The 27597-nt window shown below is 39.9% G+C and overlaps 1 protein-coding gene and 1 pseudogene across 1 annotated transcript in view; both read right to left on the bottom strand.

Moving 5' to 3' along the window:
* The window catches only part of LOC139590693 (cytosolic phospholipase A2 epsilon-like), a 36803-nt pseudogene extending 27566 nt beyond the window's left edge, over positions 1-9237 (bottom strand).
* Positions 9238-11268: 2031 nt separating this feature from the next.
* The window catches only part of LOC139590622 (uncharacterized), a 56711-nt gene continuing 40382 nt past the window's right edge, over positions 11269-27597 (bottom strand). The window contains 18 exon segments of the mRNA XM_071428374.1: positions 11269-11548; positions 15260-15452; positions 16007-16193; positions 16574-16740; positions 17203-17394; positions 17922-18029; positions 19321-19458; positions 19785-19899; positions 20608-20830; positions 21239-21375; positions 22020-22155; positions 22823-22860; positions 23605-23685; positions 23829-23998; positions 24193-24262; positions 24893-24935; positions 25638-25678; positions 27177-27308. Coding sequence (XP_071284475.1) covers positions 11269-11548; positions 15260-15452; positions 16007-16193; positions 16574-16740; positions 17203-17394; positions 17922-18029; positions 19321-19458; positions 19785-19899; positions 20608-20830; positions 21239-21375; positions 22020-22155; positions 22823-22860; positions 23605-23685; positions 23829-23998; positions 24193-24262; positions 24893-24935; positions 25638-25678; positions 27177-27308 — 2451 coding nt within the window.

The following is a 27597-nucleotide window of genomic DNA, read 5'->3' as shown; positions in this document are numbered from 1 at the left end:
AACAGAAGCAGAAGAAAAGAAGGAATTTCAGATTGTATTAAGTTCTGCAGTTAATGTATGATTATAGTAGTAAGAGGTCTTTGTTTGGTAGAAGTAACATAAAATGACTGCAGTGGATGTCTGAGGATGAGGCTTTGCAGGGGAAGAAAATGCAAACAGCCCTGAGGTCTGACTGCAACTGCTACATGAAGAGCTTTAATCTGCATACAAATATGTTATCATCAGATCCTGAACTGAGTATCTCCAACAAAAGGGGAAGGTATAAATAGTATATCTATAAATAATATGTGTTTTAAAAAGTCACCTTGAGTTAGGCTATGAAATAATAAGGAAACTTTTAAGGACTTCTGAGCAAAGCACTAATGGAAAAAAATTATAGCATTAAAATGAGGCAGATTCAGGAACAGGGAAGTGTCAGTTTGCAGTTCTAGTAGCAAGGATCTGTGTAAGTTATAAAATGGCCAAACTTATTATAATGTGACTTGTGTATTTGCAAAAAGATATTCAGACAAATAATACTGAAGGCACAGCATATGGTGGGCCAAGAAACAGATGGCCACTTCAGTGACCAATAGGTAGGTGGTCACTGATATTCAGAAAGAGCTCAAGGAGAAGTTCAGATAATGCAGAAGACAAATAGATCAGTAATTCTTAGTAAAGTCACAACATGCAACATCATCAAAAAGAAGAGATGGCGAAAGAAAGAAGCTGTTATAAAAGTTAATGACCAAAATTTGGAAAAGACAATCTGAAGTGAAATAGAGCAGAGCTGGTTGAAGGTGATGAAATTATTAGGAGATATTTTCTGAGGGACTTCAATTAAAATAACAGGGAGTAACTCTTGAGTGAAATAAGAGAAAGCACACACAAACGTGCTGCTACTGTGACAAAAGTTATAGCCTGATAAAAAGGTCAAAGTATAAGAAATCAGTGAGACAAGACAGTACATCAGCTGAAGTGTGTAGAGCGTTGGACCATGGGGAATCCATCATGATAAAATTTAGCTTAACCTCTCAAATAGTTTCCAACTCTATAAGAATGAAAGACATGAAGGTCATCAAAGGAAATTGCACAAAAAATGCAGTAATTTCCAGGCTATGAAGTTAAAAAATTGCAAGATTGATATTTTTATAAAACACTGGGTACTTGAAAGGCACGTTAAATAGAAACCAGTGCCTAGTATAACCATCTTGCTTGCCCATGAGCTCAAGCTTATGATGAGGAATTGTACCAGAATGTCTTCAGTGAGCTGACTGTTAAATGCTAACACTTTTTGCTGTGAGGTACAGAAGCAGCACATCAAAACAAGTGGGCTAAGTGCCAAAAAAATGCATTATCTTCATCAGGCTACAAAGAATAGAATATCTTGGCTTCTGGATGTGTGTATTCCAAAACTGGAAAATAAATTAATCATTGTTGCTCAAAGTCATATGTAAGGCACAGGATATTTTACCTGGCTGTGTTCTAAACAGGGGAGGTAAGATCTCAGCTCCACACAATTGTGAATTGTTATTACATTCTTCTGAAAATTTAGCTGTGGAACATATTTGACTTTGCACTATAGGTAGGGAACAGCTAAATTCCATGCACAGCCCCAGGCATGTTTTACTAAACCAAACCCAGTAGTTATTCAGTTTATCACACAGCTATGCAAAGCCCTCTCAAATTGAAACAAGTACTTAGGCAAATGTTTGAGCATTTGCATTAAGGAAAGTTTATACCTGTTTACTTCTCCTGGAAGTCAAGGCCTGCTACAAGCATGTTATCATTTCTAATAGCTCTCTACTAATGATTATCTATGTAAGCTATGACTTACAAAAATTGAGGCAATTACCAAAGCTACCCAGGAAACTCAATACCAGTAAGAGGCAGAAACTGGCCAGTTTAGACAAGTCTGTGCCTTTAGTGCCAATTTTCTGCCCAGATTTATTACAGAGGAGAGAAGGCATTCAAAACCAGAAGGTAAATAAAGAGTGTCTGAAAATGTCTTTGTTGTTAAATGCCAGTGCACAGCAAACAGAACTTTCAGAAATTCATTTGGCAGGAAGAAATTATGGCATGAATAATGAATTGAAGCTGTGGAAAGAGCCCCACAGCCCCCTCTACACTGGAGATTATGGCCACAGGATCTTTTTTTTTTTTACCTGAAGTAGAGCATACTTCAGGTATGCTCTAAAACATATGCTGGATTCTAACAATCTTTATGTAAATGTAACTCCATTAGTGGTAAAGAGGGGTTGGTTGCTCTTAGCCATGGATATTCTAAACCAAAACAGAACTTCAGTATGAATACATTAAATCATTACAAAACTGCTAAGGAGATTGGATCATCATTTTCCCCCAACAGCTGCTTTTCCTGCTTTAGTACATTCTGTTGCTGAGCTTTAGCACTTTAGCATACACATACATACACACACACACACACACAGAGCAAATTAGGAACACCTGAATGCCATGTCAGTTTTGGTTGTGCTACTTTGCCCTTACAGCAAGTTTCACTCCCCAATGGTAGTTTGCACCTTTTGTACACTAATATCCATCTGTAGGAGCTGCCAGCATGCTGTTAACAAGACATCAGTTTGATCAATCAGTTTGATAAGGTTGTGACATACAAAGGCAAAACAGTGTTTGTAGTTTTCTGTTCATTTGGTAGTCTGGTTACACGAAAAAAACCAACCAAATATATATGAGCTATAGATGCTTGAATCACACATCATTTAAAATGTCATCAAAAGTAAGTTTTCTTTTCATTTGTAGCCCCCTTGTTTTACTTTGAGGCAGCTTGGCACAATGCCAGCAGCAAAAATCATCACTGATAGCTTCTATGTGTTTGATGCAACTCTGTCTCTGCCAGAGGCCCTGCAAACATGTCCAGAGTTGTTCTTTCGTTGTGAGGAAGTGCACAGGGATCAAAGTGGGCATTTGTTCTGAAAACTGGCAATAATGACCAAACCTCAATGGTTCACCAACAACCAAGCTCTGACTTTCTGACTATGCCAACATTCTCCATTCGTTCTGGGTAAAGCTCCATGAAGTCAATAGGTAGCATTAGAAGAAAGCCAAAGTCAGTCTCATTTTAACAGCAAATCAAGAACTTTTTCACTAAGAGACTTCCCTAAGGAATACAACTATGGAAATAACACATTCTATGTTATAAATACTATGCAGATGTTGCATCTAAATAAAATTTTCTTTCATAAAATATTCCTATTTCTACATAACTATGTGAATCTTTAACAACCAACTGGGGGGGGGGGGGGGGGGGGGTGCGCGAAGATCCTACCCTTCTCAAAAAAGTATTGGTTTAGTCTCCTATTATTTTAGTTTGTAGAAATATGGTACCTTAGCATCATCACTTGGGGCTACATAGTGCATCATCCATTTTCTTTCTTCATTTTCCAAGGGGCTTGATTTTCTGCTTGAATGCTGCTGAGGGAAGAAGAACAGGGGATGAAAAAGAGAGTAAAGATCAATTTTTTAAATTTATTTTGATTCCCTACTGTAGCATTCCAGTGTGGGACATGCAGTTTGCACCTCCTCATTGTGGCTAATAAAATGAATGTACCAGTTCTGTGCTATATGGACAGATTCTGACTCCAGGTCCTGGTAACTGCAAATGTCCAAGAAAGGATAATCTTGTTTTCTTGGAAATTTATGTCCTATAGATAGATAACAGGGGACTCTACCTGTTGTAGTCCAGGGGCAAATCTGAATCAAAACTCCAAGACTCCTGCCAGGGTTGCTCTGTTTTCCACTTACCTGAGATAAGGCAGAGGTCGATGCCATCAAGTTCACTGCTACATTAAGAGCAGCTGCTGTGAATGCACCTTAGTACTGGGCTCCACAGGTGCCAGTGCCTCCTGAAACAAATTTACAATCTTGACGAAGTCTCAGAAGTTGCTGAACAGGTGTTTTATTGCACTGAGTCAGAGCTCCACCCCTCCACGATTTCTGAAACAGGGAAATTTCCCACCCACATTATTGGTCCAAAGAGCAGCTGCTGTAAGGTGTGAGCCTTCATATCTGCAGGTCTTGTGGCCGAGCAGAGCCTGCTGAGGGACCAAATTGTTCCCACCTGGGGCTCAAGGAAATGCAGTAGCAGCTGTAACCTGACTGATGATATGATAGAGATCATCTACGTGAGATAGCCTTACAGTGATATTCTAAAAGTGATGATAGCAATAGCCTAATAAACACATCAGCATATTTTCTCCATGCAAACACCTGTATTCCATACATGGTTACATCCATAAAAACAGCTATGGAGATGATTGTTAGAATGAAGACATTTACATAGGAAGAGAATGAGAATTCTTTTGAAGGAACATTTTTCCCTGAAAAGTGCTGTTGCATCATGATTTCTGTGTACACACTCGATTTTCTTGTAGTATTCCATCTCAAAAGAAATAAAAAAAGGTATGATAAGTAACATTTCTCTGCTCCCTAAACCACATTGTATCATTTTTCCATTTGAAGTGTCTTTCTTATTTCTGGGCTCCACATTTAATACAGCATGCAGCTTAACAAATTTAAATGAGATTCAAACATTTCACCTTGAAAAACCATTAAATATTTCCACAAACTACAATATCAATTTCTGATGCAGAAAAGCTCCAGATTTCTTACCAACTGTGTTGAAATTGTCATCTGGCTGGGTGTATTAGCAGATTATTGGAATTTAATGGACTGATCCAAAAATTTTTTGTTGGAATTTTTTTAATCTAATGAGGATCTGCATGTGTTCAGCACACCTCTAGGAAGCTCAGTGATTCAATTTTCTAAGACATTATGCAAGCAATATTAGGCACATATACACTTGCATTGAAAGTCCTCCTGAATGATTAAAATTAGTGCTTATGAAAGAACATGAGATTAATAGGATGACAAAGCATCCTGCTTCCTCTTAGAGATGGGCAAACGTGTGAAATCACTGCCACTCTGACTGTGGGTATGAGTTTTGTACCAGGACCTTGACTAACAGAAACTAGAGACAAACGCAATGACTTCTAGAAGTCTCATTACATATTTTTCTTATGTGAACAGAGGAAACTGTTCTTACAAGAAGAACAAGTTAAGACAATTTGATCATCTTACATGGAGTATTCCGTCCTTCCAAAAGTTTGATTTCTTAGGTTTCATTTTATATCTGCATTATCTTTTTTTGTTGTTGCTTTTTGAAATAAGCACATTAATTTTATCATGAAATGCAAGTGCTAAGTTTGCTTTTAACTTCCTTTCTCACCTTCATTGTATTGAAATTTTCTGGAACTGCTTAACTGAAGCCAGAATTGGATAATCTACAGCAGTAAGTTAAGGAGAGTCACAAGTCTCTCCCATTCCTTGGCTGATGCTTTACTTGATGTGAGCACCTGCATTTCTGTAAAAAAAAGTATTAGAATCTTTTTTTTCCTGTGAGAATGGTGAAAAGAAACCATTTAGACAAAAGTGATTGTATACACAAAAGCACTCACATTTTCTATTTCTTCTGCTACTACCTACCTGTGTCCCTGGCTGAAGTACCTAGAAGAGTTTCAGCACCTCAACTGAGGAATGACAACATTTGTTACGGCTGTCAGATCGAGGTCATGTTTCTGAAATGTATGGAAGCTAATGGGTGTGAGGTTTTTGCATGAGATCCTGTTTTCATTTCCCTTGTTATATTGCACCTTTGCTTTTAAGACAAAAGGAAATGAGGTGGGGGAAGAGGCCTTCAGCATTCCTTAGGAAGCTGACTAAAAGTTGCTTGTTGCCTGGAAACTAACTTTTCTTTCCTGACTCAAGCCTTCCCTATATGAAATTCTTGTTCTTTAAGCTCAAGTCAGAGGTGGCCAAAGGTACCTTTGACTCAAAGCTGGCACTGGTATTAAATTTCCTAAATTAGTTCAAAGTTCAAAATTGCTTTTTGCTATGAAGCACTATTCTTTTGAGGCAAACACATCCTTTTCACAAGGTGCGCACTTAGGATATACTTGACTATGACTTGACTTGACTAAGTCATCTGAAAGTTAAACTCATAGTAGAAGTTATTTGTGTTTTCTCTATATTGAGTTGGTGAAAAAAAAACCATGGCAACTGCAAGTAGTGACTAAACACCTCCACACTGGATTGTTCTGGAGAAGCCTTTTTGTTGAGACCACACTTGACATCTAACTTCTGAACGTCTGAAGGTAGCTGAGATGAATCCCACCCTGGGTAATCAGCATGTCCTCTTCAGTCACTTGTTTCCAAAGTTACTGATGCTAAGGGAACCTGACATTGAGGAGCCTGGTTTTGTTGTTAGCACATGATTCACCCTGTTGCAATGTGAAGCTGCAAAACACCCTTGGGCAAAAGCTCCATTAGCATATAAATGAAAATCCTCTCTGGTATCCCCAAAGAAGAAGTTTTGTGATTACCAAGGTGGCAGAGAATGCAAAATTCAATATGGCTAGTACCAGTACAAACTTCCAGCCATACTCAGGTTAAGGATCACCAAAGGCCCCCATGGTGGTGAAATAGGCAGCCTGACTTGGGACTCTTGTCCATAAAGCCCAGGCTGTGCAGCAGTAGTTCATGTCCTGGAGTGTTAAGGGAGTAATATCAAGCAGGGTTTTCTGTGAAACCCCAGGCTGCAATCTGCAGGAGTTCAGCAGCAGCTTTATAAGCCTCTGAGACAAGTTTGGGACAGATGGGAAATGTCAGAGGGAAAGACTGACACGGGAGGGCTGCAACAACTCTCTGAGGAAATGCACTACTGACTCGTGGGGCAGAGCCCCGGTTGTCAAATGATACATTTAGTGCAGCTCAAAGAACAGAGAAACTTTGCTGGGCCATCCCAAGATACTACACTTACGGCAATTTGGGGGTCTATCTGCCAGCTGATGAGCTAGTGGTGAGACACAGTTCACCCAAAGCTGCCCTGCCTTGAAACAAATTTAATTTAAAGTTTTTTTCTGCAATGATTTTTTTCCCCTAACTAGTCTGATGGTGTCTTAAGACCACGATAAACACATTCTAAAACTACAACTACAACTGAGTTAGGAATTCAATATTAATGCTCAAAGACATGGGTTGGATCCAATTTAATTATTAAAAGATTTATTAAAGTGACTGCTAAGGACAAATAAAAAATCAGATAGATTTTGTGTTTTCTTTCCACTTTAGTCAATCATTCTTCACGATTGCTCTCTTCAGACTCTTTCCCATCCTTTACAGCTTCTCTGCAGCCTACAGACTCTTCATTATGTCTCACCCCTATACCATGGGCTTTTGACATCAGGTGCTTCAGCACATTTTCCTCTCAGATTTTTCAGACCACCTTTCTGAACATAGAGGAAAGGGAGCTTCACTGAAATCCCTTCTGGTTTATTCCTGATTACTATCTTTACTAGAAACATCCATGTTCTGTTCAGGGAACAGGTAAATGGAGCTAATGTGCATCAATATGATGCTTCAGGCATTGAAAGTATTATCACATTGTCGTCCATCTGAACAAAAGCAAAAATGATCAAGTCCAGATCATAACAATCCCCACAAGAGCAATGCTGAGTGTCGTTCACAAGAATCAGGCTTTAATATGGCAATGACTGTGAGACTGTGCCTGATCCACATAGCTGCTTCTGGTTACTCATATGGTCTTTATTTGAACAAGATAAATATATATGTCATAATGAGAAAGGTATACATAAACATATTTATCTGTAATTCAAATATAGATTAATAGAATCTTTCAGGTTGGAAAAGACCTCTAAGATCATTGAGACCAACTGTTACTTTAACGTCACTGAGTCTAGTGGTGTTACTTTAACACCACTAAACCATGAAGGCATTAGAATAGAAAAAAGGAAATGGCTTGAGAAAATTTGGACCATAAGGTAAAATCAGCAGAAAAAGGAGTGCTTCTATTCACTTAAAATATTAACTTGATTTTAAAAGGTCTCTGTACGCTCCTCCCCATGACAAATAGGGAGTTTAGATATTTGTTCTTACACATATGCTAACTTTACTCAGACTCAGAAAAAATGTGTATTCAGAAAATATTTCAGAAACTCTCCCAGAAGTACTTAATGTCCTGGACAAATAGTGATAGTACCTCATATTTGCAGAGTTATTTGGTCTGTTTATTCTTTCACAGAACATAATCTCTCTTCTGATTTGACTCATAGAAGACCTGTGCATATGCAAAAATGCAATACCTCTTTATTATGGAGCTTATATATAAATTTCTTAAATTAGTCTTTATTTGTAAGGCACACCCTGCCATGAGTATTCTAGTTCTAGACATTGGGACTGCTAAAGCAACTTATCCAGAAATAACTGGCCTCTAAACCTTTTCAGCTGTAGTGGGTTAATGGTCTCTTGCTATCTTAATAAAATCAGCAAGTGCTGGAGAGGTATTCCTTTGAGTTTACTATCCTTGTCTAACATATGTGACATCATAGGCTAACACCAGCTTTAAATTTCCAGTGTTCATTGCAGTTAGCTCCAAGGGATAAAGTACATTACAAAAAAACTAGTTGATACAAAAATCTGTTGGTTACCGGAGTGCATTTCCCGACTATAGAGAGAAAAATGCCATTTCCCATGAGAAGTGTTTGAGAGTCCCAGGCAAGATCAAGGGAACCCCAATACAGTGACAGGTTCAGTCCTGATTCTGGCCATTCTTCCAAGCCTTTCCCATTGTTAAGCAGGCTCTCTTTTACCTCCCTTGTAAAAGCGGCCACAGCACCTTTCTGAGTGCATTGCCTTTCCAGCCAAGAGATGTATAGCCAGCATGCTTCAGCACACATCAGGAGACTGCTTTTCTCAACACAGCAATGCCTCATGATTTGGTATGATGAAATTCCTAATTTTTCTGTCATTTTCCATGTTACAAAAGATAATAGAATGGTGCATTGTGAGACCACAGCTCACATCTGATGCAGATGTCCCCAGTGTGAGAGCCTTGGTAAGAAAACACAAGCTATGGGAAGAGGACATCCTTAGGGAAGGCATACCCAGAGGAAGAAAGGCTGCCAGCCACTGTGGGCATTTCCCACCCCATTTGCTGGCTGAAGAGGAAAAGGAAGCACAGGGTTAGGTGATGTACTCACTCCAGCTCATCTTGCAGTGCTGAAATTCCTTGTGTCCCTTCCTTGTATGAGAAAGGCCTGGCTGTTGCAGAAGCTCTCACATCCAGTATCTCCCTTGTGTGCTGTTCATTCATTGAGCAATCTGAACTCATGCGCATGGCAGCCAATCTTGCCCCATATACAGCATGTTGTCACTGGGAAGATGGAATGATAGCCTTTCCAGGGCACCTAGTAGGTCATGTAAGCAGTGCTTAACAAACCCAGGCTCCGTTGGGAGTCAAAGCTGCCCCTTGTTCCATCTGAGCTATCACCGTGCCTCATGCCAGCTGCCCCTGGGATGGGGTCTCAGTGATGCTACAATACATGACTTCACATTGGCATTAACAAAACAGTGCCATTTCCTGGGGACTCCACATGGCTTCACAGTTGTCTCTGGAGCCAAGTATGGGAGAACTTGGGACTGGTAAGCAAAAGAGTCTCACCATCATTCCACATGCTCCATCTGAATAAAATACAAACCTGTAGGAATCTAGTGTGGCCACTTACTCACAAAAGGGCTGATCACAAAGATTAAACTATGTCGACAGCTCTGTAAGGAACAACTTTAAAGAAACCATTGCAAAACATCTTAAGGAAGTGTTTCAGAAATGCGTAAGGAAAGAAACATTCTCCAGGAGATCAAGATAGGCAACTTTGTAAGTACATCCTATTACATGTGAAATTAGATCACCATTGCAACATTATACTGTGCTAAAACTCACAGACATCAAAGTCAAGCATGACTCCTAGGTCAGGTCAAGAAAACAGATTAAAGAAGAACAAATTCTTAGTGGCAAACATTGCTGAATAGCCATTACAATAAATGTAAGGGAGCCACACGTTACTAAAGCATGTGGAAACCTGTCTAAACAGCTCTTGCATTAACTCTCACATGTGTTTGATATTTTGACCCTATGTGATGTAACAACTAAAACCTGCTCAGTTAGATCACATTGCATAGATACAACATGAAAGGAAAATTAATTATTTGCTGTGTTTCTACAAGTCCAAGACAATAATAAACTCATATGTGCAAATAAAAAGGAAATGTTTATGAAGAGAAAGCAAAATGCTATCAAAGGTTTGGACTTATTACTTCATATAAAAAGCAAAATAATTACTAATTATGCAGCTAAATCAGGAATGATAATAAAACACTTGTATTCTATGCTCAAAAAGACGACACTACATGTTTCATCAATGAATAATGAAAATGATCACATAGTCAAACTACATGTAATAAGACAGAACAGAGATCATTCTTACCACTTAGTTTCTAAAACATTGTCTAGGATTCTTGACTATCTATGCTTCAGCTATTTTAATTCTTGGTATACTGCAGAACTACAGAAAAAATGTGAATATTGTGCCAATTTTTAAAAGTAGCAAGGGGGATGCAGTAATGTGCCAGTGGTTTGTTTACCCTGGCTGCCATTGGCATAATGAACACAATATCTGACTAATTAAAAATAAATTATCATATATTACCACTCTGGGTTCTCTTGCTATTCCTCAAAATGTGGGATGGTAGTCATGCATGCCAAATGCTCTATCATCCCTGAAGTAGTTGATAGAAATACCTGTGTTAAATGAAGAATTGGTTTCAAGTTGCATACATTCCTTACTTTTATGCTTCATACATTTTGTACAGCATTTGTTAACGTTTATAATATATATATAACTTTTAGCATACAAAGCAATTATACACTGAAAACTGTGCTCCACCACACAAGGGAGTGTTTTGCCAAAAAAAGATTGTTGATGTGTAATTAGTTGGCCTTAGGACAGTCATTAACTAGTATAATTTACTGTCTGGACAGCAGATGGTTCCACCCAATCAAATTCCATATATATGTGTGTATAAAAACACAGGGGAATATTTGGAGTAAAAAATTATGTCTGAAACACTTTGCATGAAGGCAGAAGGAAGAGACCTACCTCCCTTGCATGTGAACTGAATGCCTACCCATATGGTTCAGTAAAGAGCTTAAGAACCATGTAGCTGTGAAATAAAAGAACAGGGGAAAAGGATAGGAAAGCTGGTGGAAGTTGATATTAATAAAGGGATATAACTGTGCCTTTCTATTTCTTTTAATTTTGTTTTTCATTTTCTTTCTTTTTTAAACTTTGTAAAAGTCTTACTTATATTTGGACTATGAACAGAAATTCTTTAATTTCCTTATTTTAGGTATGTTATAGAGGTGGTGCCACTGTAAGACCAAAACATGTGCTGTCCTATGGATGCATTGATCTTGCAAGGCAGGTTACTGAAGCTGCCTTTAAGTGACCAGCGTGCACCAAGGTTGCAAAGGATGTCAAAGTAATTACAGGATGTCCTCCCAGAAATGTGCATGGCATAGCAAAATGGCAATGAAAGGTAACTGCATGGAAAAGAGATCTTTCTGAGGTTAGCATTAGCTAGAGGTTCCCTGTAAGGTGATGAGCAGTTTTGGTAAGCTCTGATCTATCTCTGGTAGCCAGTCAGTAGGAAATAGTGTTTTTCAATATGAAGAAACAGATTTTGTTCTATCCTGAACATCACATTTTTTAAAGTTTATTGTGCAAAGATAGTAAGATCTTTTAATGCAAAGACTGAAAAGAAAGTCTGTATTAGGAAGGTAAAGAATATTTTTTCTAACTGATTTCAGAAGTAGTCCTCAGTCATAAATATCACTGTAAAGTTTTCTTTTGAGGAATTTTTAAGAGTTTACCAGTCTCAAACTCTATTGAACATTCTCATGAGTGCTTTGGAAGTAAACGAGGCACCCTGACTCGCCAGATTTGCAGAAGAACAAAGATCAAGGGAGCAATACTAAGGACAGGGAAATCAAAGAATTATCTGATCTGCTTGATAGACTGGCCTGATTAACCATGGTAAAATTTAATGCACTGGAGTGTGAGTTATGATTAAAGAACTGCCAAATGTATGTTTTAATTTCCTCCCCCATACAAAAGGGAAGACTGGAGTGTGGAAAAAACTAACTAACCAGCTCATGGAAGACAAACAACTGGTGAGAAGCCTTTAATAGCAAATGAGGACAACTGGATTCTATGTATAGAAACTGGGAACTCATTTATATGTAAGAATATAAGAATAACAAAGCAATGTTAATGTCTCAGTGTGTAGCAGTAATGGGAAGGGTAGTGGAGTCTGCATTTGATAAAGGGACAATGAAGAATTGGAGTGAGTGCAAGAGAAGAGAAAGAGCTGGATACATCAGATAAAGGGGGGGTTTATAATCAGAATTTGAAGGGTTACATCTACTGGTTTGACAAAAAGAAGGCTGTGATGTAAACTATTTTATAAAATTGATCCTAATAAAGAAACAGTGGTTATGCAATAGCTTTTAAGGTACTAGGAGAAGATGTAATGTGCTAATATCTGGGCTCTGACCAAAATAAATGAGGCTAGAAACAAGGTGCATACCCATTACTGGAAGATGATCACTGACCACAACATAGCTCCACAAAATGTGCTGACTTCACCATTCCTGATATCTATAATAGAAGAGGGATAATTTTTCTTCAAGGTAGACTTTGGTCAGCCACAGATAATCAAGACTGACATTTCAGTAACTGCATGGCAGGAAGAAGTCTGACATCTATCACGTCTAACAACATGACCTGATGGTACTTCTGGCTTTTATAAGCCATGGAAAGAAATCAGATTGATAATCTAGTATTAAAAAGCTCATTTGTTATTTTACTTGTTCTTCCACAGCCTAATAGTAATTAATCAGAGTTACACAATTGAATAGCTCTGTACAGTGTTATAAAATGGACTTATCAAAGAAGTGCAAGCTGGTAGGACCATTTAGCAAGCAAAAGTGGGAAAGCCCAGAAAGCTGTCCCCTGACATTCTGCTAAAGGCTTATTACGTACTTGCAAACAAGGATTGCAAAGACAAAGATGCAGTCAAGCTAGGTATCCCTCCAGGTTTAGCTTTACATCCAACAACTTTGCAAGCATTCTTCACCTCTCTTAGGACCTTCCAGACTTATTTATTGCACTCCCTGCTGAACTTCCTCTTCAGGTTTCACATGCAAAAGGTGTAAAAAGCGTCCCTTAAACTTGTTGAATCTTGAGTAAGGCCTATCAGAAAATGTCTAAAATGAGACATTTTTTTAAATGACCACAGTGGATTCAAAAAGCCTATCCATTTGATGGGCATCCTAGAAGAAAAGGCAAGCACAGAGCCACATATGATATACACAGCTCCCCACTAGCTTGGGAATGGCTGGAGCTGGAAGCATTGGTGATACCTGTAAGGAAATTGCATCTGCCCTGCTTGTAGCTACAAGAACCATCACCTGAGATGTGCACACTTACCTTGCAAAGAAAGTGAACTGGTCATGAGAAAATCAGTCCAGCCTCACTACAACAACACCAATTCTCAGACTTTAATTCTGGAAGGATAGGTGCAAAGTAAAGAATTGCTGAGAGGCAAAACCTGTTTATAATCTACAAAAAAATATCTTCCAAGAATTTACCCTGGTCAAACCACACTATTAAAGCTACAACTTTTCAGCAGTACAGAAATAAAAGCATGATTATATCCAGAGAGCTCCCTTGTAGGAACAAGGCAAGCATTTCACAGGCACCCCTCCCTGTCATTGACACTTCTTCTCCTCTGTATTTTAGAACTGAGAGCTGCACAGAGCACTATTGTCCTTGGCTGGCCTGTCATTGCAGAAACACTGTGTCCTGCTGCCTCTGCCAGACTGATGATGCTGATTAAAGCTTCAGAGTAACACAACTCAGCCAAGCACACTGTGAATATCTTTATCTACTTGTTTGGAAAGCAAAGATAAAATCCTCCACATTAGCCGTGAAACGCACCTGGCAGCCACAGAGGCCACCCCAGCAGCAGCCCACCCTGCTACCAACACTGCCATGTAAACCCAATACAAGAAGACACAAGATACTCCAGAGACAAGTATAAATAGGGACTGGAGTGGCTGGAGAGCAGCCCTGCAGAACAGGGACCTGGGGGTGCTGGTCAGTGGCAGGCTCAGTATAGGCCAGCAGTGTGCACGGACAGCCTGGGATGCGTCAAGCACAGCATTTCATATTCTAGTCTGTATCTTCTGCATCCCAAGGAATTTAAGTGTTACCACAGGTGGTTTCATAGGCAACAAATTGTAGATAGTCTACTGTTATGTACTCTGAGAAACTCAATCTAAGTTTAACCTTTCAGCGTAACCTTCTAAAAGCACTACAGCAAAAAAAAACCCCAAATCCCAAAAGTCCACAACCCACAGAAAAACACATAACCAACCAAAACACCAACCCAAAACCTGACAAACCAACAAGACATTGACATTTCAGACTGAAATGAAGTCTCCCCTCAGCCTCCTCTTCTCCAGGCTGAACAGACCAAGTCACCTCAGTCACCCCTCATGGGCTTTCCCTCAAGGCTTTTCATGGTTTCAGTGCCCTTGTTTGGACACTCCTTCATAGCTTTACATCTTTCTTGTCACATTGTAGCATCCAAAACCACACCAGGGACTAGAGGTGAGGCCACCCCTGTGCAGAGCAGAGACAATCCCCTCCCTTGTCCGCCTGGTGATGCTGGGCCTGATGCACCCCAGGACAAGCTTGGCCCTCGTGGCTGCCAGGGCACTGCTGGCTCATATCCAACTTGCCACAGACCCCCAGGTCCCTTTCCACAGTGCTACTCTCCAGACTGCATGTGCTTTTCTCTAAGCACGCAATGTGCCATGATCCCAGTCACAAACCTGTCCCAAAGGTTGCTGCTTGTTTCAGGACCACCTTGCAAATACAAAACACAAGCCAAGTTAATAAAATATGCTTTTAATGTGGTCTGCCCTGAAGATGTCAGGCTTAAACACTTAAAGCTCTTTCTCAGGGCAATGAGCACCATGTTTATTATCATTTTAACACCTTCTTCTTTGTGGCTCCCCATCCTCTGTACCATACAACGATTCATACTCCATTGCTGTAACTGAATTGCAGCAGATTTCTGCAGTGAAATTCTTTGGAGAAAAGGTTTTTCTTCAGTCTTTTTTGTTCGCCTGAGATAACCATTTAGTGGGATTGAGCAGGAATGCTTTGAAGCCTGCTGGCTAATAGTAAGAGACCTTCAGTCTCCCAGCAGGTTAAGGGACTTAAAAGTACCCTGTTTTGTCTGACATTATTTCTTCATCTGCCTTTTCCGTGCCACTGCTGTGCGCAAGGCCTGTAAAATGAGGGCCTCATTGTTGAGGATGTTGTATTCACCCAGCTGAACCAGGCAGTCGTACGCCTTCTCAGTGTACTGAAGAGAGTACGTTGAATATGGGGAACAGCAGCCATAGAGATCAACTTTGCCATCTTCCATCTCTGACTCTGAGCGCTTCTGACCTACAAGGAAGGGGTGAGAAATCACTGCTGAGAGAAATCACCCTGGTGATAAGCAAGCAAAGTCTTAACAGAGGAATGAAAGGAGGTGTCTCTCCACAGAGAGAGTTCACAGCGTAAATTACTTGTTTGGCTTTAATTTTTTAAAAAACCAAATAATTCTTATTCAAATTGGCAGCTCAGTCCCTGGCTCAAGCGCATACCAGAGTGGCTTCACAGGATGAGGGGAGAAAAAAGGGTGATTATTCTTACATGGTTCTGCAGCCTAGTTCTTACCTGTACCTGAAGGTACCTACAGTATGTATCTAAGGAAGTACACATCAGTAGAAACATCAAAGTTACCTGAAAGCTAATTACCTGCAAGATAACTAGCTTAGGGATGGAAACACCACAGCCCTTGCATCAAATCTCACATGGTTAAAAAAATTAAGCAACAGAAATGTTTGATGTACTGAAAAGAGTCAACAGTGAAGTTCAAGAGTTGGAGTGTTAAATATACTCCTTTTAATAGGCTGTCCATGATGTAAAACTTCTTTTTAATATGTCTGAGTACTTGCCTGGTGCTTTGTATTTTTGGAAGGTATCATTAACTAGCGGGAAAAATAGCAGTACTGGTGCTCCTGGAGTCTCAGCACCATCAAAGAGGTAACACTCCTTCAGCTTTTTCCTGTCTTCTTCACTCAAGTCCACCCTGGGAAAAACGATTCCCTGCTCAGAGCAGTACTTGCAGGTCTGGTCCAAAGCCTGGAACAGAGCAATACTAAGACTTCAAATAGGATTTTAAGGCTCAGGATTTCCTGGAGTCCAGTAACAAAGTAGACATTTTCTAAGTTGCTTGTGCAAAAGCTCTTAACCCCTAATCAAAAGCACTGTGACACTGGACAGAAGTTTTTTTTGTGATTTTTTAAATGTTTTCCTGAGTCTTAGCAAAATACAGTTTATCTACAAGAAAAACAAATGAAACTACGTGCAGCCTATAAAAGATGCTTTGCACTTCATCATTAAGCTAAAAATGCTAAAGGTTAAGACTTTTAGTAGGACCAATATAAAAAGCACCTAAGTGGTAAAAATTATAGGTATACATATATTGAAGAAGACATAAAGACTGTTTCAATTACTCTCACCTGTATCTGGGATCCTGCACTGTAATTTAAATGCAGGATGACGTCCACCTTTCTCTCTGGTTTTAAAAGTGGCATGATACTTGTATTGATGAAAAATCCAGTGTCTACCAGAGACAGGAATTCATCTGATTGTGTCAGCTGGTTGGGAAATGTGTCTAACACAGTATCTGAAAGAAAAAAATATTCTTGCTGTAAGTGTAATACCGCAACACTTGCTGGCCTGTTTTTCCACCCTTGCACAATGTCCACAGAGCCTTAACTGGTTACAGTCCTTGGGGAAGGGAGATTTGCCATATCCCTTCTGCTCTGCCCTCTCAGCTCCAGTCACATGCAGTTTTGGACCTACAGGAACAACATTCATGGAGGGGGTTTACTGTGCCTCCCCACCGAGTGTGTCTTGGAAGAGAGGAAGGACCTGGTGGCCCAGCCTCCAGAGTTGAGTGCCACCAGCAAACCACTGACATGTAAATCAACACCACTATGTCCTGCAGCATGATCAATCACAGATTGATCTAACAGAGGTTCTGCCCAAACCTGGGGCAGAATCAGCCTCCAACCCCAGTAATGTCAAATTTGGGGGGTTGTTTTGTTCAGCTGCTTTATTCTCTCCCCAGGCCCACAGGTCTTACCTTTCCACCTGCAGAAGTGGGTGTTCTCCAGGTAGTGGTTGTGGATCTGGAGGCCCCTGAGGAAGTTGTGCTCCTGGGCGAGGCAGACGCGGTCGGTGAGAGCGGCGCGCAGGGCGCTGCCCAGGGGCCCAGGCGGCGTGGACAGCCGTGTCTGCAGCTCCTGGGGCTGCATGGGCAGTGCTGGCTCCTCCTCTGCGGGGAAAAACTGGTAAAGTCCACCTGCCCGGAGCAGGGACAGCCCTCAAGAAGTCAAGGTAAGTAATAAACACTGATGCTCTCTCTTTTTTAAAGGACCAACAAGCATAGGTGACCAAACAAAACAGAAAATGAGAAGCTACTCTCACTAGACAAATACCATTTCCTTACACAGTCTGGGCTTGGATAAAAACCCCCAAGATACAGTGTCAAGCAGCAATAAAAGTCCGCTCCAGACATACACATATTTGTGGAACAGGCTTTGGAAAAGGACATGTATTGAGCTTCTTTGTATTACTGTGGCTCCCACTTGAAGCAGTCAAAATCATTTTGCTTTATTAATAATTTACAGATCAATATTATTATTATTTCTTAACATTTTAATCATCTACCAGCATCAGTGTTGACCCCTGACAGATCACAAGACCGGAGATTTTTAAATTATTTATTTGTACTTTGCAGTATGAGACATATAACTCCATTTAACAATAAGTACACAGTGAAAAAGAAGTATAGCTGTTTACCTATATTGTCAATATGGTCCCGGGTCCACCTGTGCCAGAAATCTTCTGATGAATGGGACAAATTCCAGATATATAACACATTGAATGAAAATAAACTACTCCACATGCCTGTGAAAGAAAACAGCTTTCTAATTCAAACATTCAGATATCATGAATCTCAAACTGTTTTGATGAAACTTGTGAAGTTTGTTTTTTGTCATTTCGTTTTAAAAGCATGGTGTGTCATTTTTATTTGGCTGCTGAGTTTTGGACCTTATTTTTGATATCCAGTTTTTTGTCAATGTTAGACAAAAAGATCTTTGTGGACATCTTTGTGAATTAATGGAGATCTTTGTGAATTAATATGGAGTTTTTATTTTTAGGAAAAACTCTCAAGTATCATGAAGCTTGTACAAAAAGAAAGGATGAAAGTTTGCAATCCAAGAGATTTGATGTGAAATTATATCGGTAAGGGCATAACTACAACACAATCTTACAGCCTCTGCTTTTGAGGGATTCCCTTTTTGAGAATAAGCCTGTTAACACACCAAGGGTTGTGTATATATATGGATCAGATTTGACCATGAATTTTTGAGCTTGAATAGCAATTTCTTTGGTTATCCATTAGGGCACAAGTTCTCACTGTTTCTTCATTCAGGGAGTGCAAATGTGGGACAATCCAGCACAGACTGAGGTGAAATAGTACAGTGTCTCCTTCTGCTCAGTCAAGTGGCCAGTCAAAGAGAAGTTTGCTTGTGAAGTCAGTCACAAGCTGACAGCTTGTCTATTTGTCAGGAGAACACATAGCCATGTTCTGCTGCAGCCAACAGCAAAAATGTTTTGAGGATGGCTGTGTTGTTTTCCCCCAGCCTTGCCCAGGCACTGTGGAAACTGGAGCCAGGGACATGTGGCCTGCTCCTCTGGAGCTGGAGGGCCTGGCACACTCAAACACACCCTGATGCAGAGAATCAGCATAAAGGCTCATGTAAAATGTTTATAGGGAACATGCAAAATACTGACTACCTGTGAGACAGGCAATAGGCTCAGAAGTTCACCCTCCTGGGGTAGCATGGGCTGAACCATAGATTCACAGGGACCTCAATTTTATTGTTGTACTGGAAGCCATACTATATTTTAATTCAAAACCAGGTTAATAGTGTAAATAACTACTGTAAATAACTGACTGTCCCTCTGAATTTTCTTCTTTACTGTAAACTGAATCCATTATAGTAAGTATTAATTTGGCAAAAATATATTTATCCTCTCTGGTGAAACTGCCATCTTAGTCCTCCACCTATTTTATTAGAGTGTAGTTTATATAGCTCACATTAAAAAAAAAAAAAAACCAAAAAAACCAAAACAAACCAAAACCCCCAAAACAAAACAAGCACTAAAATAATTTGTTGTTTTTAATAGCTACCTTCTAAGAAGCAGATCCTGGATTCAGGGACCTTCTTCATCAATCGTCCCATGAAGAACTCACTGCCAAAATCCTCGGTGCGAACAAAAATTCCATATTTTTGCAGTCCTACCTCATATGGGGTGAACTCCACCCATTCTGTAAAAAAGAACCCAGAGAAGAGAACAATGTTTTATTACAGCCCTCAAAATATTTTTTGAGTCTAATATTTCGGACCAATAGCAATGAGTTATAAGCATGCTACAACTGAAGACTCATGAATGTAGAAAGACTTTGGAATATTTTTGAGTCTGTTGCATAGACAGTCAAACTTTTACCTGACCACAAGGGTATTATATGAATACACATCAGCTGAGATTCTGGTCTTCAAATAAGAGGGCATTTTTAGGCTGTCTAAAAAGACTGTTCCATGATTTACCACCTTAAATATAAAGATAAATGACTACAAGAAGTCTCATAATTACCTTTGAAATCCAGAGTGCTGTAGTTGTTCTTGACATTGACTGCAGTGTAGATAGGAAGTGGGTTCTGACCATGATCAATGGCCCGTTGCTGATCAGAGAGTCTGTGGTTGTCTTTCTGTGATTCCAGAAATACGGTTACACTGAGACAAAAATTAGCATGGCAATATTCTCTGCATCTAAGCTTGCAGGGCAGAAAAATTCCTGCCTCTAATGTATGATGTGTGCTTGGCTTATCTTCTGAAATGTTCCATAATTTTTAAAATTCCCATAGACATTCTGCTACTGAAAGAGCTACACCCATCCAATCTGATACCAGATTATTTGATGATAGATTAAGATAAAAATGGAAAGGAATAATAAAGAGCAGAAAGAAATACTTCTGATATAAAACATGTTATTGCATTGTGCTGCATCTTTATGGAAGACCTCACACCTTTCAAAACTCTGCAGGTCCTTTTGTTAACACCTCTGACCGGCATGCCTAATATCTGCAATTTTGTTATTTCTAAACAAGTAATTTGCAGAATTTGAAAAAAATTCTAAACTGTAATACTATTTCAGTAATACTATTTCATTTAACTGAATGTTAGTCTTGGAATTTTCTCAGAAAAACATATTCAAAATTTCACAAGCAAGAATGCTGATTTCCACCATGGATGAGTATCTACAAGTCTGGCACCAAAGTTTTGGAAATGGCTGCATATTTGCTTGCACAGTCTCATAAACTGCTTTTCTCAGAGTCAATAGAAAAAAAATCTTCTCTAGAAATAAATTTTCAGAAAATGGTAAGCCACAGTAAATGCTGCTTTGTGATATACTGTACCCCATCATGCAAAAAAGATTCCAGGACAAGCCCCCAGAGATCTATAAAAGATGTTTTGCGGCCCTCTCTTTTCCGCTGGCACAGCTGCTTTTTGTAATACTTCAAATGTTCCAAGGAGAAGGAATTTATTTTGCATTTTGTCATATGTTTTCGAGCCTCACTGATTTGCTTGTCGAGATCCTTTCGTGACCAGTCAGCATCTCTGTACAAGTTTGACATGGTCCTAGGAAGAGAAATACATGTTGAAGAGGGATAAAAAGCACACCAAGGCTTGAGGTAGGTAATAGCTAAATTTAATGTTTCGGGTTTAAGTTCTTGATTAATGCTTCCTTTCTTCAATTTCCTATGAAACTGTCATGCTCCCTTTGAAGTCACAGTCATTACTCCTTTCAGAACAGCTTGAACAATTTTCTATAGACCATTCTTAGAAAAACGCTTGTTTTCATATAGTTGCAAATTATGTGACTTTCCCCCAAGAAAAGACTTTATTCTGTCAATTTTGGAAGAAGATCAAGAAGTAGGACTGCTGAGAAGTTGCTATAGGTAAACTACTGTACATGAGCCCCAGCCTCCTTCAGCACTTTGATGTCATGAGGGAGACTCCAGCCACGGGCTGCCCAGTGCCACTCACCATGTGGTACCAGACAAGCCAGTCAGGTAGGTGGCACAGTCCAAGATATTGAGCTTCTTGAGCCCCCTGAGGCTGCCATAGAGTGCGGTCAAGGATCTCATCCCTCCTCCCGTGGTCATGATGGCCACCACTGGGCTCTGTGCAACACAGGGACAGAAAGGGCTGGCGTCACACAGCGGCTGCACCTGACCGCAGAGTGATACATAAAGCCTGGCACCACCACCTGTGCCCAGCCACAGACTCCTTTCTAAATGAATTTTACTGAAATATAACCTACCATTTATTTTATAAAGGAGAACAAGAATAGAAGCAATGACCATTAGAAATCTGACACTTGTCTCCAATGTGTTCAACAGAGATGTTTGGCATGAAACAAATAAAAATGCATTAATTCAAACCAAAAGAGACAGTAAGAGAGAAAAAAATCAGTTGAAACAACAGGAATTAAAAAGAAAACTCACAGGCTGAAGAAAGGAGGGACTATCAATAAGGATAACAATAGTAAAGAGTGTGGAAGAAGCCATTCCTATATAAGGAATATCTGGTCTGACTTCTAGGAAAGGTGTAGCAGGAAAAGGGTTAAACTCAGGATAGCAACTGCAAAGGACACAAACAGAAGAGTGAATTTAGAGGTATAGGGCAGTATTGGAGGTATATATAAGTTTTAAGATGAGGAAAGATCAGAAAAACTTTTAACCGTGAAGAAAAAGAGGTTGTATTATGCCATTAAGTTCTCACTGCTAAGCACTGGTGATATGTTTTAAATGTTTTCCCTACAGACCTCATGGTCCAGCAGATCCTGTTCCAGCTGCAGAACCTTCTTCAGAGCAGGAATAACATAATTCTTCCTTTTGCAGAGAAAGTCTTGTTCCTGTATGCAGAGGTCAAATCCTAAACGCACATCAAGGTGGTCTGGGCTGAAGCAGAGATCAGGAAAAAGAAATATTCCATTTTAGTGTTGGTAGACAAACTAGGAGTTTCCAATGCAAAGAAATGAACCTGATCCACAAAATACTACATTTACAGGAGGTCCCTTTCCTACACTCCCAAGCAAGTATACAATGCTGCATGAAAGAAGGATAGGAAAAAGGACTGATAAATTTCTAAGCAGCTATCAAAATAAAACCTAAGGAAAGACATTTCTGCAGCTAATTTCTGAGATACCTGCTGTCTGGATTCTCTCATATTTTAGTGAACTGAGAGCTATAGGAAAAACTTCTCATACTTTCTTGAATTAGGGAGAAATTTTTCCTACTTCATAATCAACAATGCCATGTGATAGGCTGTGCTCTAGCCCAGTGTTAAAGGTAAAAGATTGTGCTGACCATAACACTGGGTAGCATAATTGACTTGTAATATTATTTTTTCTATTTTATGCATATTTTTTCATTATCCATGTCTCAGTATGGGTTATTTAGATGTATTACACTATACTACATGCAGTTGCTTCCAGCTCATGTGAATGCCATATCACCTGGTCACACCACCTACAGTCCAGCTGTGCCTCCTCCCCAGTAAAGAGCCTAGGGTGAGGTGAGTTCAGCTTAATAAAAGTTAACCTCCAAGAGTGGCCAAGTCTCTTACCAGTCTTCTGCCTTCGCATATAAACCGTATCTTTTATCCTGGAAAGCAAGAATGTGAACAATGAGTGCTGACAACCTGCTTCCTCCCTGCAGCCTGAGGAAGAATTTTATCTTGTGCTATCCTAGTAATGTGGGTATAAATCAGGTGCTCTGAATAATCAGGAGCTCAAATAATCCAGCAGCCTATGCAAATTGACTGCAGTGTTTTACTGAAAGGGAAGCTGTTCAATAATTTTTAATGTTGTGCAGTAAATGTAACATCTGAGGATAACTGCTGTTTACAGGGTCATGATAATGTACACCTTACCAATCTCTACTAACAGTACCTCTTAGGCAGCCAGCCAGGACTATGATTCTACACAGCAGTATTTGTTCCCCTCTTTCTGTGGCTTATACTCCACAACAGCCATGATCCTTTTATTCCACATGGATTTTTAAAACCATGAATCTCAAAGTGTTTTGTAAAGCATCGTCAGCATCAGCAGGAGTCTGACAGTCTGACGCTGCCTCAGTCAGTTCAGGTGCCCCACTGGTGTGTGAGAAGGAGAAGAGCAGAACTTCAACATTCATGTGAAGTATGGATGGAGTAGCAAGATGCCCCACCTCTATTCAAACAGAACAAGGTACCACCTGGCCTGATTGCTGAAAGATCCATCACTGTTAGGCTGTGGTATTTTGTCTGCAGGCTTTCATTGTTAGAAAGTACCATGGTAATCATCAGGGGGATGCAGATTTCCATATCCAGGTTTCTCAGCCTCTCCCAGTAAAAAAGCAGGCACTCACCTCTGCTAAGATCATGTTTTTTCCACTTGGAATGGAATGAAGTTCCACATTTGGAGAGCTTGTATCATACATACATGAGTGCTGAAAAAATACAAATAAACCCAGGTTTATATTGTAAGGAATGTTACTCTTTGCCCACAATGCAAATGAATGGTGTCTATTTATGGTGTCTAATATTTTAATAATGCCATTATTATGTTTTTTAAAGCTCAGTTGTAACATACTGAGGAGGGAGGTCCTTTCTTCCCTGGTAGTGTAACATCCAGCATTGGCTGCTTGTATCTGGCATAGTGGAATTTGGCAGGACAGGAGGAGCTGAAGAGCAGATTTGACCCCAGCACAATGTCCTGGGTGCCTTCATAAGAGCCTTGCACTTTAAAGGAGAATTCTTTTTCTAAGGAAATGACACAAAAGTAGACACAGATTAGTTTTCTCATCAAAACTGGTAACAAAAATTCATACAGAGTCTATCACAAGGCTCTTCTCATGTTTTGGATTTGTTGGGGCTTTTTAATTCTTACATTAATCCAATTGTGCTCATAATATTAGCACATCAGTTAAAAATAGCTGAGGGAGAAATAACCTTACTTGATTTCTTCTCTTTTTTCTTCTTTTTCTTCTCAACCACCTGAACTTCTAAGCAGCAGATTTTGCGAGACTGTAAGACGTGAGCAGTAAAATACATCATGGCAGGGAATTTTCCAATATGACATTCTGTTTCCTAGTCTAAACAGGACAAAACCAGGGAAAGGCAGGAGTGCAGTGTGGATGAACAGGGCTTGCAGAAGGGAGAAGATGAGGACAAAGTGAAAAACAGTACTTTCAGGATCCCAGGGATGTAAGGATTGTTTTAAACACAATTCATGTGCAAGCAAAGATAATAAATGAGAAAATGTCACGGATGGGAAGTCCCTGTGTAAAAAGCACAGTTTTGAATGTGGGAAATTATATGTGCATGGGACAGGACAAACCCTCTCCCTTTCAGCAATATGGGAATTTGGGAGGAGTGATGTCTAAGGAAGAATTCACTGCTGCACTGCTGTCTCAGACCTAAACCATGTGTTTCCTTTGTAACCCTGAATGGGTTCTGGCATGGGGGATTTCCATGCTGCTCCAGCCACAGCATCTCCAGAGGTGTCATCCACAAGGATGTGTCATGATGAAGTGGAAAATGGCAATGTTTCAGTGCTGGCTGTCTCAGTCAAGGAGTATGTTGTCCTGATGACCGTGAGTCAAGTGAAATAAGTGTGGCAACAGGAGAAGAAAGATGATGAAATACAACACTTACCACTAGCACTCCATTAGTAATGATGGTTTCAGGAGGGCCTGAACTAGGAAACAGAAACACAAATGCATTTACAATAACTCATTAAAATTACAGTATAGTTCATGAGCCCCACCCTTCTCCTGATTTTCCTCTTGCATATTTTTACCTGCATATTAGATTTGAAAGAAAAGTCCCAGGAGACTTGTTGTACAAGTTTCCTCACTCTACTATGTCAGGGCACAATTGTCATCCTACTGGCTCATCCGGTCCTGGAGCTCAGCAAAAAAAAATGCCAAAGGTGCTCTGAGGCCAAACCATGTAGCGATTTTGTGCTGAGTCCCAAGCTAAGGCCAAGGATGGTTTCATGGAATCCACTTTTTCTTTTTTTTTTTTTTTTAATCATGCTTTGTTGGACAATGGAACAATAAAGGTACTGGATCAGAAATCCAGTGTATTATTCCATGCTGTGTTTCAAAGGGAGCTGGACCCTCTTGCTGATCTCAAACACAAATGCATAACAAACCAGCAACATTCTGGTCTTCAATAATGTTCACTACATTAGACAAAGAAAAGGTTTTAGGGTGTTCTCCCTGTTTGCCTGAAGTTCATGGGAGGTCATCCTGGCATTCACCCATTTGTCGACACAGCTCATAGCACAGATTCCTTGGGAATGATGCACTCTGAACAATTAGACTAAATTATTTCATGCCTCTGAATTGCTGTTTCTTTTTTTTTCCAGATAATGTTGCATTTCATGTTTACTCACATATTATCCAAGGCAAATCCCACCTCCAACTCCTCTTGTCGCTGGAAAATAAAGAAAGGAAAATTATTTTGGTACTAGTTTACTGGCAATTTTCATAATGCAAGAACTCATTCTCACAATCTGGGTATGCATGCACTGCTTGTGACCAGCAGAGCATTCAAAACAGAGGCACACACCACCTCACATCTGTGTGTCTTTAGCCTCAAGATTCTCTACTTGTAGGAAGCTTGTGGATGGCTGTCATAGCAGTTTTTAACACAGAAATTGTTTGACTTGCCTGCTTCTGCTGGGGCCTATGGCACAGATCTAGGGTGAGATGTCTCATTCTGAGTCTGCCAGCAAAAGGAAAGGGGATGTGCTGAAGGGGAGAGCCAAAGCCTGGTGTCAGGAAGAGAAATGGTGACATGCCAAGCAGTTGTGGAAGAGGAAAATCTCTTTGTCTGGCAACAAGTTGAGGGCTTTGGGATAGAGGTAAATGAAGGCCTGGTCTGTGAAGTGGTGAAAAGAATATAATCCTCAGGGGAAAGAAAGCACAGCCAAGAGGAAAAAAAAGTGGAGACACAAGGGATGATGAACAGCAAAGTGAGATCATGCTGTACACTACTTTGTTGCTCAAATTAAGAAGTTGAATTAAATTGTCTTTAATCACTGAATTAAAGACACCAAGAAGTTAATAATATAGGACAAAAAAGTTTACAAAGGCTTGAAGAGTATGAGCTCTAACTGGTGTAGCTGTGCAAACACAAAAAGAAAAGGCTTGGATATGGCACCTGTAACCACTCAAAGTGATCAGCTGGGTTACAACTAGCCAAAGTTTTAATTTCACCAGAGCTTAGTGAAGTCCACACACTGCTCCTTTGGTATTTTGCAAGGAACGAAATTGTCAAATAAGGCATTTCAAGATAAAGAAGTGCAGTGTGGAGCTTGGGTGTGTGTACATAAGGTAATTCCTCAACTGAGGGACACATGAGATGCACAAGAAACTGCAAGGGAATTGGAAAAGGAGAATGATAGACAGAACATACTGGGAGATGGGATGTACAATTTCAGTCTCCCTGGACATTCAAGATTGGATTATTTCTTGCTGCCAAGCTGGGTGGCATGACTTAGACTTTATTTAAACACCTGTGCCACATTCCATAATTAGCAACTAGTCTGGCTTGGCATTTAGTTCTCATCACAGAGCTTTTACTTCCTAATTACTAGGCTAAGGAATAGGTTATGACAAAAGCATCACCTACTGGCATGGACACCCTCCTTGACCCTCGATGGGGACAGGTTCAGCAAAGTAACAATTTTGCCAATACACCAGAAATTTATGAGCCTCTGTGGCCAGCACCAAACCCTTCAGTGTGCCTACAGATCCAGGAGTAAAGAGGTTTTCCCATGTCAGAGTGAAAACCAACTTATTTTTATGTGGCTAGGCAGCTGACACACAACAAAGAAAAAAGGCAAAATTTTACAAATAACATTTTAGACAGAAAAGCTAACAAACACATTCTTTTGCCAAGCCATTTAATTTCTTATTCGGGACCTCACCTGTGAATCACACTTGAAGTGCATGAAGACTTCCTCTCCCAGAGAAAGTTTGGCTATATCAAAGTACACTGTGAAGAGGTGGTCATCCTGAGTAACCACGTCCTTATCATAGAGTGCCAACTCCAGCACATTCTGGGAAAGGAAGGAAAGGACTTTAGAAATATGTCAGGTTTTATTCGAAGCAGGAGATCCCGGGGACAACTGTTTTAGTCAGCTGTTGTGAGAAGTGGGAGGACATAAAGAAAAAGAACAAGAAGGGAAGGAAGTGGAGAGGAAATCAAGTCCATGTCAGCATCTATGAGGTGAAATGAGAGGAAATCACAGACATTTCAAATGCCATATTCTACCTATGGCTGAGAGAGACAATAGTCTTTCATGGCATGGAAAACCATCACGACGATGAGTTATTCTCACATCTTTC

The sequence above is a fragment of the Agelaius tricolor genome, unplaced genomic scaffold (genome assembly GCF_023055355.1).
Source record: "Agelaius tricolor isolate 1412-34295 unplaced genomic scaffold, bAgeTri1.0.p SCAF_5, whole genome shotgun sequence".
NCBI lineage: Eukaryota > Metazoa > Chordata > Aves > Passeriformes > Icteridae > Agelaius > Agelaius tricolor.
Note: the sequence above shows the minus strand (reverse complement) of the source record. Positions and strands in the feature narration are given on the sequence as shown.